This window comes from Chlamydotis macqueenii, chromosome 3 (genome assembly GCF_036417535.1).
Source record: "Chlamydotis macqueenii isolate bChlMac1 chromosome 3, bChlMac1.mat, whole genome shotgun sequence".
Classification (NCBI taxonomy): Eukaryota; Metazoa; Chordata; class Aves; order Otidiformes; family Otididae; genus Chlamydotis; species Chlamydotis macqueenii.
This window is the reverse complement of record NC_141558.1, coordinates 126,044,547-126,056,977: the sequence shown is the minus strand read 5'-3', so window position 1 is coordinate 126,056,977 and position 12,431 is coordinate 126,044,547. Positions and strand designations below refer to the sequence as shown.

Genomic DNA, 12,431 nt, shown 5'->3' with positions numbered 1-12,431 from the left:
CCGCCATTTTCCCGCCGCTCGCTCGCTCACCCGCTTCCCGCCGCCGGCGCGCGCGGCTGCCCCGGATGTTGATGCGCGGCGGCCCGCCGGAAGCAGACGTGGCGGCGGCGCCCGCCCGCCCCTCTTCTCCCTCGCTCCTTTTTTTTTTTAATTTTTTTTTATTTTTTCCCCTTTCCCCCCCGCCCCCGTTTTTCCCGGATCGCCGGCCGGCAATGAGGGGCTGCCGGCAGCGGGCGCCGCTCCGCGGTTTGCTGACGGTGTTGGCGGTGATGGCGGCGGTGGCGGCGGGCGGCCGGGCTCTGCCACAGCTCAGCGACGACATCCCCTTCAGGGTGAACTGGCCCGGCAGCGAGTTCAGCCTGGTCGGTACCGGGGCGGGGAGGTGAGGTGGGGGGGGGGGGGGGGGGGTGTGTGCCTCTCGCTCCTTCTTCAGACCCTCCCTCACCGGATCCGCTCGGGTGTGCCCGTTAAGGGGTAACCCAGGCGGCTGAGCGGCGGTTATTTTTGAAACCACCCCCTCCCCAACGCCACAAAATGGGTGTTTCAGTTTGGGGGTGCTCAGCAGAGCTTTGCCAGTACGGGCTTTAACCGTCACCCCGGGGCCTGGCAGGCAGCGGGTACCGACAGACGCGGCGGGCCGTGTTAGGCCGTGGCCTGAGTCTGGCAGCTGGGAAAATCCCAGGGAAATCCGCCCCAAAAAGTCAACGTGGGAACGGCTGGTGGCACAGTGGCACGGTTGGGGTGGTGTTTCATAAAGGTCTTTCGTAAGAACTGGGAATATGTAAGCAGGAGTCAGACAGGCGCGGAGGAGAGCAGGAACGTGGCTGGAGGTAGAAGGATCGAGGCAAAGGGGCAAGCAAGCAAATACTAACGAGCTTAGATGCCAAAGCCCACTCTTGTGATATAATTAAGAGCCAGGAAATACTCTTGATCTACCTGCTCTGTGAATTAACTGTTCCGCTTATAAACTCAGGCATGTTTCTAACCAGTAGCATCAAAAAAACCCACCTGACTAATCCATCGGTTGTTTTCCCAGCCCACAACTGGTGTCCTGTACAAAGAGGATAACTACATTATAATGACCACAGTGGATAAAGAAAAATACAAATGTATACTTCCGCTGATAGCAAGTGGCAATGAGGTAAGTTCACTCAAGTCTCTTTTGTAATTATAAACTGTAGACAAGTCTCTACAGTTACTTTTTTTTTTTTTTTTAATAAAGCCTTTTTTTTTTCCTGTAAAAGGAAAATAATCTGTAGGATGCGTCACAGTTTCCCAGTTCATAGGAGGTGCCTGCGCTTTGTACTGCACGCTAGCTCTGTACTAAGTGGGGCCGGTGTGAACAGTCTTGCAGTCCGTATTTGGCAACAAACGGCTGCTGAAGTGTTCTGTGTATTGCTAGGTCTGTCGCTGATTGGGAAAATCTTGTATTTTAAGCAGTATTGTCCAATTCTAGGCCAGTAAACAACCATAAAGGCTGTTAACGCTGCTGTCGTAACTGCTGTATCTGAAAATACTATCCCAGTTGTGCTTCTGCCACCATAAAAGCTTCGTTCTCTGTCGTCTGTTCCCTAATTGAAAATCTGAATGTGCAATGTGGGGTTTAAATTAAAAAAAAGAAAAAAAAGTATATAAATACATTTGAGAAGGTGGATTGAGGAGTCCTTTGGTGAGGTCTATCATTTGTTCTTCCAACCGTTGGTTTTTTCACACCGCGAGAGCTTGCGCAGACGAGCCGTGCGCCTGTGTTAGAGACCTGCAGTTTGGCTCAGCCCTCGTCCTTTCAGTGGTGCACAGCACGGCGTGCTTCAGTGTAGGTGAGAAATCCTTAGTACTGGAGAACTGTGCATGGAAATCTCAGCAGCAAAACAGAGCAAAAATTACGCAGACGTAAACTTCTGTGGTGTCATGTATGCTTTTTTGATTCATTTTTTTTTTAATTTCGTCAAAGCTGGGTGGTGTTCCGGTTACGCCGCATCAGTACGGCATCAGCGTTGACTAACAAGCGTAAAGATTGTTGGTGCTGTTCTCCTGATCACACCCCAAGCTGCCGCTCTGCACACGAGCAAGTTGAGAGCTCCTGCTCTTTTGCCACGTGTGTATTTTTGAAACCACAAAACTTTTCTGTTTTGACTGCTTTATTTTTGACTTTCGTTTGTCTCTTCTAACGAAACTAAATTATCTTTTTCTTCTAATCGCCACACAGTTCCTTCAGAGCAAGAATTAATGAGGGTTTGTATCTTTTAATTTCCAATGAGATTTTTTTTTTTTAACTGTTGCAAATGGATATTAACTAACCAAACTAGTTTTTATTTTAATGTAATGAAATATCCTTCTATTCTAGGAAGAAGAAAAGGACTATAAAGGTCCTACTCCAGGAGAATTGCTGGAACCTCTTTTTAAGCAAAGCAGCTGTTCATATAGAGTATGTTCCTTCTGTGCTGATAATTTAAATGCTAATCAGAATTTTATGATCCCGTCCATTTCAAGGTTTACCGTAGAAAACTATCTGGATAAATAAACTTTGTGACTATATCTTAATATTGCAGATAAAATCCTGTATAATTGAACATCTCGGGATTCAAATAAATTAAGTTGCTAGAGTAGCAATTTAAAAAATGTGGATTTAAAATATTTGCACGCTTTGCCCGGTGTGTTTATTTGGAATGTCATAAAAAATGCTTGGGGAACATGGAGACCGTTCACTGGGCTATTGTTTTTGAGGATGCCCAAGCCCGCTTGCTCGGGCTGCGTTTTATTGCTGCAAAAGCCAAAATTTTGGGGCAGGGTGGGTAATGGTTCTAAACAGGATTTTTTTTAAAATTATTTTTTATATATGTATGTTTTTTAAGATTGAATCTTACTGGACTTACGAGGTCTGCCATGGAAAACACATCCGCCAGTATCACGAGGAGAAGGAAACGGGACAGGTAGGCTTCTTAAAATTTGATAGTCCCAGCCCTCTTTTCCACTGGCACGTACATGCGTAACTCCTCCAGAAGACTTGAATTCCTGTGCACTTGAAAAAAGTATGAAAAATGGTAACTGAAATTTGTTTTACCTTCTTTTGATTGTAGAAAATTAACATCCAAGAGTACTATCTGGGGAATATGATGCTAAAGGACCCATTATCAGAACCAGGTTTGTCTTGGATTATTGTTATTTTGCTGATGCTAATTTAATTCTTTAGGTTTTAATTACTAATGTCTGAGAAAAGTGCAGTAGAAAACCGATTCCCAGTGCAATAGGACAGAATTTCATATATTTATCTTTGGTTTTCAATGAATTCCTTTACATTGCATCCATCATGTCAGTTTTGCCATGCCGTCTAATTGAGTAAAGTAACTGATCTGCCATAATTAATTAGTGTCAGGGCATAGTATAAGAAATAGAACCAATATATGCCAGACCAGACTTTGATAACGTAGCTCGTGGCCACTCTCTTTCTGCGTGGGGAGAGGTGTCTTTCAAACTGTGAGCAGAGGGCAGAGCTCTGCTATTCTGTAATAAAACGTAGCCTGCAAACCCAAACACTTCCAGCCTTTGCAGGTAGACTTGATCCTTGGAACTGTTCGAGGGTCTTTTTTAGGGATCCTGCTGCAGACCTTCAGAAATACTGAAGTGCCTAAAGTGGGGCTGTGGTGGAAATTAGGTAGCTGGGCCCCAAACTCAAATCGCAATTTAGAATAACTAATTTTCTGAGCACCACCGTTTTTCTCTTCCTAGAAGTGATTAACTCAAACGCCTCAGTCTTGAGGGGGATGTAGCGCTGTAATCCCGTTCCTTTGGATTCCTGCCTGCAGCCTTCAGTTAGGTATCTTAGTCCTGAAAAGCAGCATGGCTTCAGAAACCGCACTGGTTGGCATTTCTTTATTAGTGAGTCACAGTGCTTGTTCCTGCTGTCGTCAATCCCGTGCAGAGATGCCTAATTCTCCCTAGATGCTGCTGCAACAGAAAACAAAATGTTTACCTTGAGTTACCACTGCTTTTGTGGGGCTAGATGCTGAAGCTACATGGGACGATACTTCAAGTTGTCGTATCTGAGGCTGTTAGGATGTTGACCCTCTGTCCTCTCTGGACCCCAGATCACTGTTTGTTTCCTTTCTTTCCTCTTTTGCACCTGCAAGTTCATGAAATTGACTCTTGACAGTGCATACACAAAGTCCTGGCTCATACACAAAACATACAAACTTCTCTGCCTGTAATTTCATTTCATTTCAAGTTCACAGACTTTATGCTTACCTCATTCTTAATTATTCCCTAGATGAAGAAGAGAAGGAAAATCCAAAAGAGAGTGCAAAAGAGGCAAGTGAAAAATATCTATTTTAACTTTTGCCGTCAGTAGTGGAGGCAATTTATACATGATGAGATTATGTATCAAAATGGGTATCAAAAAAATGAAACTCGGCTCCTGAGCTGCACTCTTCTCGCTTTTGATTATCAGGACCAGCTCAGAAAGCTTAGTCAGTCTAGTTAGTCACATTTCTTGCCCTTCCCCTTATTTACATTAAAGTTAAGCTAATCTTAAATGAGATGAATTGTGTAGTCTTCCTCTGTGAAGACAATACGTCACAGTATGGTCTAGCGACAGTTATTTTTCCAGCTACATCCGAGATCCCACATCCTATAATGACACTTCCGTGCATTTTGGGTAAGAAGAAATGCTTAACAAAATCCTAGAGCACAGAATTCCTCAGGGATTTCTCAGCTGGCTTGATGACCCATCCCACAGCACTCTGTGCTTCCCTTTTCCATTAGAGAACTTTTCCATTCGTTTAGGCCCCAAAACTGATTTCTGAGTTGCTAACTTTCCAGCAAAGCAGTGGAAGTACCCGAAGCATGCTGGAGTTTGGAATTAGCAATAGCAGGTTCGGCCTGTGGACAGACACGCCCCCTCCGTATTTCTAGTTATCCTTCGTTTTAATTCTGAGATGAAATTCTGGTCTGCGTGTTCTTTGTAACGCCAGTTTACTTAGCGCAGAGTGGTTCTTCTGCAGCGGAGCTCAGAAAATAGCCATGCCTGACGAGCGTTTCGGAGGTGGTTGAGAGAGCAGAGCCAAGTCAGAACGTATTTCAGAGGAAGTTAAGTCTTTTACTGACTTTTTTTTTGACAGTATTTGTGATGTATGTACACTGTCTTGGTTTCAGGCATAACGAAATTAGATTTGCAGTTTGTGTGGAATCTCTAGGAAGGAAAGGGAAAGGATACCTAACACAGCTAGGTGGTGCTTAAAGTCACCCCAAACTTCTGCGACTGGAGATTTATCTTAAATTCTGCTGGGGTGCCTTTCACTTATGCGCAAACAACAGCTATCTCCATACTGAAGCAGAGAGCGGATAAGTGACTGGAAGCCGAGGAGCACCCGAGCAATTAAGCTGCCGGCGTGTTCCCTCTTTAACCTCAGGCGTGTCTCATCGCTTCATTCACAATGGACCAGTTTTCAGGAGAAGTCAGTGGCCTGTGACAGGGTAGCAGGGTTTGAAAACCAAAGGAGGCGAGATAGAGAAGGATCCCAGCTCCAGGTTAGTGTCCTGACACAGAGGGCACCGCCGCCTTTTAGCACAGCGCCTGATTTGTTGTGCGCTGGAAACCTTTACTAGCTCAAGCTGCACAGGCAGAAAAAGGTCTAGTTTGTGGGTTCCAGCATTTGGCTTTTGCACAAACAGAATTTTTGGTACCCAGGAACTTTAGCTGCTTCCGATGTAGGAGGCAGGAGAGGGGTTTTTACCAGTTTGGGGAATTCTTAAAAGTGGAAGCTGGATGAAACACATGAAGGAATGAGTCTGAAGAAAGCTTACTTAAAATGTGTACAGAAGTGGGATTTACTTTGTATGTATCATTAATATTGTTAGCCAGAATAACAGCTGCCAGTGGATACTCAGGATAAGGAACAACCCGGGCTGGGAATGCTGAGGGGCGTCCTGCAGGTATCAGGATGACTTTGCAGGGGTGTTTTTAGGTTCTCCGTGGTGAAGGTAACGTGCCTGGCCAGCCCTGAGCTGAGTCTGGCAGGGCTACTCGCATCTCCCTGTCTCCCAGACTACAGGCTGACCACAGCTGGCTTGGTGCTCTTCCAAAACATGGCGCCCGGCTGGCAAGCTTTCTTGGAACTGAAACAGCAGGCAGCCTGTGCAGAGAAACCAGCTGCTTTTGCAGTCAGAGCTCGCGTGGCTTGGTGCATTTGTGCAGCGCTGTGCTGGGGGTAATACACCAGAACATGTCTGGATGTTGCAGAAACACCAAGTGACTACACAGGGGCTGATTTCAATCCAGTAATGCTGGCTCTGCGCAGTGTAATAATATTTTTTGTTTCAGAAGAGTCGAAGGAGCTTTACCGTGATTCTTAACTTTTACTTTCTTTCACCTAGATCCCTACAAAAAATATAGAAGGGCAGATGACCCCATACTACCCTGTAGAAATGGGAAACGGCACACCTTGTAGCTTGAGACAAAACCTACCCAGGTCAAGTACAGTCATGTACATCTGCCATCCAGAAGCTAAACATGAGATTCTTTCAGTAGCAGAAGTTACAACCTGTGAATATGAAGTGGTTATACTGACACCTCTGTTATGCAACCATCCTAAATATAGGTACGGTACTCAAATTTTGGCTAACGTTCTCACCTCACGTTGTCGCCCATTTCCAAGCACGTATGTGTTTCTGTAAGCCGTATATCCGGCTGTGGTTTCTGGTAGAGGGCTGTGACACTTGGATGTGCTCACTTTGGCAAGTGCGCTTTGGCCAAAAGCTTAAGCTTTCATGTGAAGTTGCAGAATATTTGCGTTTGGTAAGTCTCTAGTCATTGATCCCATATGAGAAGCAGATGGGAAGTACAGCTTTATTTTCAGCAGGTAAGTTTCTAGCCTTGTCATTCTGGAGAAACACAAACTAGAGCACTAAGGCTGCAGGCAGACTGAGAACACCCTATCTATCTCCTCTTTGTTTCCGATTTCAAGGTCTTGGGGGGTCGTCTTTGTGGTATTTAGAGACTGCAGATTGCGTATGTGCATTATACGGGTGCGTAGGCTTCAACTTCTCTCAGAAAACAAAAGTATGGTCTGCAGCCATAACCTTAACATCTGTTTTAGCAGTACTCCCAACTTAAGGAGCTCCCATCCTGCTTTATTGCCTTACCTTCAGCTGTAGAACTCATTTTCCTATGGAGACTTCACAATATCAGTGCTACTTTCCAAAAATCAAGTTTAGGATTTTTTTTTTTTTTTTCCCCCTCCCTGAATCATACCATGCATCTAACAGATACTCTTAGCCTCAACAGTCCAGATTTTTGACCTTTCAAGGGGTGTAAACAGAACTGCAAAGCGAGTATGACATACAAATGAAGAGGGAAATCATGGACAGGAGTTCTGAATTTCCTGTGTACGCAGACGTCAGATGTAATCGCTGTTCTGAAACGGGCAACAAAGCCTAACAAACAGAATCCTCAATTGTGAGTTTTATAAACACTTGCCAGTTGGAGTAAATAAGCTGTGCCATTGTTAAGTATTCAGTATCAATTAGAAATTCTCTCATGCAGATGGCTTGGGCAATGCTACGTTATCTGTTGCACTGTTATCTGTTTGCTGTGTGAGTCTTTTAAGCCTCTGTATCAGCAGGGGAACAGGAACTGCACAGGCAAATTGTTCTGTCGTTTGATAAGGATAAAATCTTGAGCTGCTGCCTCCTTCCAGAGGGAGGGCACAGAAGGCTTCCTGGCCGCTAGCAGGAAATACTTAAACATACAGGATCCCCATTCTCCCACTTACGTCATCTTAGTAAATAAAAAGAGGTGGAGGTAACGACAAACAAACCTCATTTTAAGTTAAGGGCACTTCTCCTGTCGTGGGTTCTCTGAAACAGCACTCCGCCGCACTTCAGCCACCAGCGCTTGTCCTCTGCACCCATTCTCTGATCCAACAGCGCACTTGCGTTAGCTTAGCAAAAGAATATCCGTTAGTTCTAGTTGTCGTTCTTACTTGGGTACAGCCTGACTTTTTTTTAAATTGGTGGGAACTGGGGACAGGGAGGAAGGCAGTGAAAAATAGTATTTGTCTACTGTAACTATTAGTCTGAATGTTGTTGAAGTAAAATGAAGATAAAACGAGGCTTCTGTGGTACCAGACTTATTTAATCGGGAGTGTAATTACTATTTAGGAAACGTTTTAAGTGGCGAGTGTTATGCATCTATATTATAAATTATTAGAAGTATAATAATATATATTACATCTATTATAATATCTATAATACTGCTGTGTATTACAGACTCTTCCTAGGAGGACATCACAAAAAGCCACCTCGCCTGTGACGCACTGTCTGCGTATCTGTTTTGTGAAGAAGCTCTCTCTAAAGAGGGTCTCATTGAAAAATGAGACACGCAGAGAGAGCTGAGCAAATGCCTCATTTGTCAGTATGATTTCCGTTTTGATGTTCACTTTCCTCTACTGTTTTCTGTGGAGGCTTCTCTGGTGTTTTAATGAGGCCTGCATTTGTGTAAACTAAGAAGAGAGCTGTGTTACTCTGCTTCATCTTTTTGCTTTTTCTTTCCTGAAATAAGCTGCTTTTTGCAGACACGGCTGGTGAAGAGAGCGCTAAAGGAATAGCGGTATACGTGCAGTATGAAAAGCTGTACACAATATAAGAACGTATTATTTTAATTACATAGGAGCTGCATCGATCGAGCTTTGCCTTTTCCTAGCTTCTGAGAGGGTTTTGTGGAGCCTCGTCACTACATTCACGGTACACGTGCAGTGCCATTCGCCTTTTAACACGCAGCTTTTGATGAAGAGTGCTTAGAGTGCACTGCCAGTTGTCTGGCAGCGTTAGGAACGAGACTGTGCTGGGCAAAAAGCGTGTTTACATCAATTGTAACAACAGCGTAGCTGCGACTGAGATTGTGAAATTCAAGAAAAAAAAACCACATACCGCAGCACAGCTCAGTCAGAAACTTGCAGCAATTAAAAAAAAAAAAAAAGAGTCTTGATTTCAAGGCGTGATAAGAGATGTGTTCCTGGCTTGTTTGGACAGGTTCAGGGCTTCCCCTGTGAATGACATCTTTTGCCAGTCTCTGCCAGGATCCCCGCTGAAGCCCCGTAATCTGGAACAGCTGGAGAAGCAGCAAGAGATGATGAAGATGCCTTTTAGAAGGGTTAAGGAGGTAGGAGTTCTTTAATTTTAAATAGAAACATACTTATTTTCTATGTTGTAACACACACAGCTTTCAGTTCTGTGGAATAAGTTCCCTTACCCAACTTTGTAAGACTGTGTCGGTCTTCCAGACGGTCTTTAAGCTTGTTGAAATCATCTATAACTTCCCTCATTTGGAGGAAAACAAAGCAAGTTTGGGCTGCTAATTTAAACCTTTGCAAGCTTCATAGCCTACGGTTTACAAATGTGTTACGTTTTTGCCTTTCAAGCTTTTTTTTTTCAGCCGTGCTGACGACAGTGAAAATAATGACAAGATGCTTTCATACTTTTTCCCACAGCCTACTTCACTTAGTATTAAGTAACTTCATATAGTTTACGAGACTTTGCAAGGGACATATAAAATCTAAATGTGTGTTTGGGTACACTTGAATTTCAGGAAGAAATGCATTCGATGAAAGAAGAGAAATTTTCCTCCATTCACAAGCCTCTTGCCGTTGGAAGCCATCAGCTGTTAACTGTGGGAACAACCCACATCTCCAAACTGACCGATGACCAGCTTATAAAGGAATTTCTTAGCGGTTCCTACTGCTTCCATGGGGTGAGAAATAAAGCTATGCGTAATAAAATTAATTGCACGTACTGGTTTATGTATTTGTTTAGTTTTCCCTGAACTCTGATAGCAGCATTCGTACACACCTAATAATTGCCTTTCCCTGCATTGATACCGGGAAGGCTTACATACCAAAGTCTGTGCCAGAAAGGTATTTTTAACCTTTCTGATGAAATTCAGTTTATCTGTCTGATCAGACAGTGAAATGAAAGCAGATAATGAGAATTGTTCGGCAGTAATTTTGTTAATGAGAGCAACAAAAAAACCTGATAAAACTTACTGGGAGAACAGCCAGCAGAAAAAAGGCATCTGAAGTTTTCCCTGTCTTTGAACGAGGAAGGTATTTCTGTAAAAGTTGAATAGTTTAAGGAATTTAGTCCCACGTGGATCCTTTTCGCTTAAACTCATCTTGGAATAGGTGGAGTTCCAAGACGTATGTCAGTTAGTCTAGTAAGCGATTCTCCCATAATGCAAACCTTGAATTAACGCAGGTAGGGAGTTTTCCAGCTAAAATAGCCAGTGGTTTCGGGTCTGGAGGGAAATGGATAAGGTTGTTTTGGAGTGTTTTGTTTTAACGTGGAGATTATCTCTCTCCCTAGGGCGTTGGTTGGTGGAAGTACGAGTTCTGCTACGGCAAGTACGTTCATCAGTATCATGAGGTATGTTTAAATGGTCAAATGCTCTGCCACTAGATGGCTGGCGGGGGGAAGGGTTTGAGAAGCTGCCTACAATTTCAGAACAGAGGCATCCCTTTCTTCTACAAGTCGTTACAATGTCCTCACTGTGAATCGTGTAATACAAGGTGTAATTACCAGCTTTTCCTTTTCTTAGGATAAGGAAAGTGGCAAGACATCGGTGGTTGTGGGTACCTGGAACAAGGAGGAACACGTGGAGTGGTCCAGGAAGAACGCTGCAAGAACCTACTCTCTCAGAGAAGACGGCACCCAGACAGTGAGGTACGCTTACAGTCAGCGCGCTGGCTGCTCTGGCGCTCTGTTCCTGAACTGGTCCCATACTGGGCGATAGGGAAGAATAAACACCAGGGCCCACTTCCACAGGGCGTGACTATTCCGTTTGCAACTAGATAGAATAAACTGCCAAGAGCAGTGCGTATAGATTTATCCCACCCCCAACCCCAATCAACGTGCCGCATCAGAAAAGGTAATTCAACATTTTGGATACGATGCAGAGAAAAATCCCCCAAGAGAACAACTGCTTGCTTCTGCAGTCACTGAAATACAGCCGTTACTACTTTGGTTTCTATATTAGAGTTAAATATTTGAAGACTGAGGAGATACTGTATCGCACAAATTAGCTGTGTGCTTAAGAATTGTGTTTACTATTTCCAAACTTTCTCATTCCAATCTTTTGGGGCAGGATGGTGTCGCACTTCTATGGAAATGGAGATGTTTGCGACTTAACAGACAAGCCAAGGCAGGTGACTGTGAAATTGAAGTAAGTTAACTTTTCTAGTAAATGGATGTTTTGTGTCTCTGCTTCCTGTGTCAGAGGGGAAGGCCTCGGTTGTCTTCATACATCTCGGAAACAAAGACTGTTAGCTGAGTAGAAATGCCGTAGATACTAGGGAAATACGTATCTTCAGTTTGGGCTTCTTACCTGCTGAACTCTGCAGAGTTTCTCCTCTGTTTTCAGATGTAAAGAATCGGATTCCCCTCACGCGGTGACCATATACATGTTGGAGCCTCATTCGTGCCAGTACATCCTTGGGGTACGTAAAGGCGTACGTGAGTTCCCTACGGTCAGGTGCACGTTTAATATAGCCCCTTCCTTCCAGTGACTCTTCACAACAGATTCCTGTAGCGCGCTTTAGCCCGAACACGCAGCTGCTCAGCACGTACTGCTTTGTGCGCAGTTGCGTTTGCTCAGAGAAGGGCGGGTCGTTATTAATTACGTTATTAATGTGCTATAGCGGTCATACCCAAAAGTAAAAAGCACTTGCTCAATGTCACAGTCTAATGTTTTGATCTCTTACGTTCAAGGTGGAGTCTCCCGTCATCTGCAAGATTCTGGATACGGCGGACGAGTACGGGCTGCTCTCGGTGCCCAGCTGAAGCCCCTGAAGCAGGCCACAGCTCTTGGCGGCCCACCTGCCTTTTCCACGTTAACGCCCCGGCTGTGGGACGCCGTTTCAGCCAGCAGCCTCACCAGCGGAGCTCTGTGAGATGAGGGACTCCCGAACCACTTTGTGTATAACTATCTGTATATAAGAGGTTATCGATGAACTTTTAATGATTAAAATCTTGTCTTGCACTTCCTGTTTGACTTGTTCTACGCTCCTCATCATCATCGTCAAGCTATAAATGACTACAGAAGGTCCGGCTTCACGTGTTCAGCTGCCAACAGAATGAAAAGGGAAACACCACATCTTGCTCAGGAGCCTTCAGCAGCCACTACCACACTAACAATCCTTCTGCTGCCCTGGCTTACTCGGTGCAAACACAAACGTTACCTCACTTTGCCTGGAACTGTATTAATATCATAGTCCTCCCTCCTCTTACCTTACCGTAACCCCTGCAGCTGTTATTTCTTCCCCCAGCCTGGGCTGCTTTCCAGGATTCGTGTTTATATATATATATATATAAAAAAAAATGCTGTAGGGTCCATCTTAATGATGAACGTTCTTACCGGCAGCAGTCAGATTTGCTGTTTTGTTTTA

At 44.3% G+C, this 12,431-nt stretch overlaps 1 protein-coding gene across 1 annotated transcript; it reads left to right on the top strand.

The window, feature by feature from the left end:
- Positions 1–110: 110 nt before the first annotated feature.
- Positions 111–12,025, top strand: ERLEC1 (endoplasmic reticulum lectin 1). The gene is made up of 14 exons (XM_086744230.1): positions 111–362; positions 1,037–1,141; positions 2,345–2,425; positions 2,853–2,930; positions 3,078–3,141; positions 4,265–4,305; positions 6,370–6,593; positions 9,025–9,154; positions 9,581–9,742; positions 10,354–10,413; positions 10,586–10,710; positions 11,132–11,209; positions 11,408–11,483; positions 11,755–12,025. Exons 1-14 carry the CDS (start codon positions 213–215, stop codon positions 11,824–11,826), a joined length of 1,446 nt encoding a protein of 481 aa, XP_086600356.1. The 5' UTR covers positions 111–212; the 3' UTR covers positions 11,827–12,025.
- Positions 12,026–12,431: the final 406 nt, after the last annotated feature.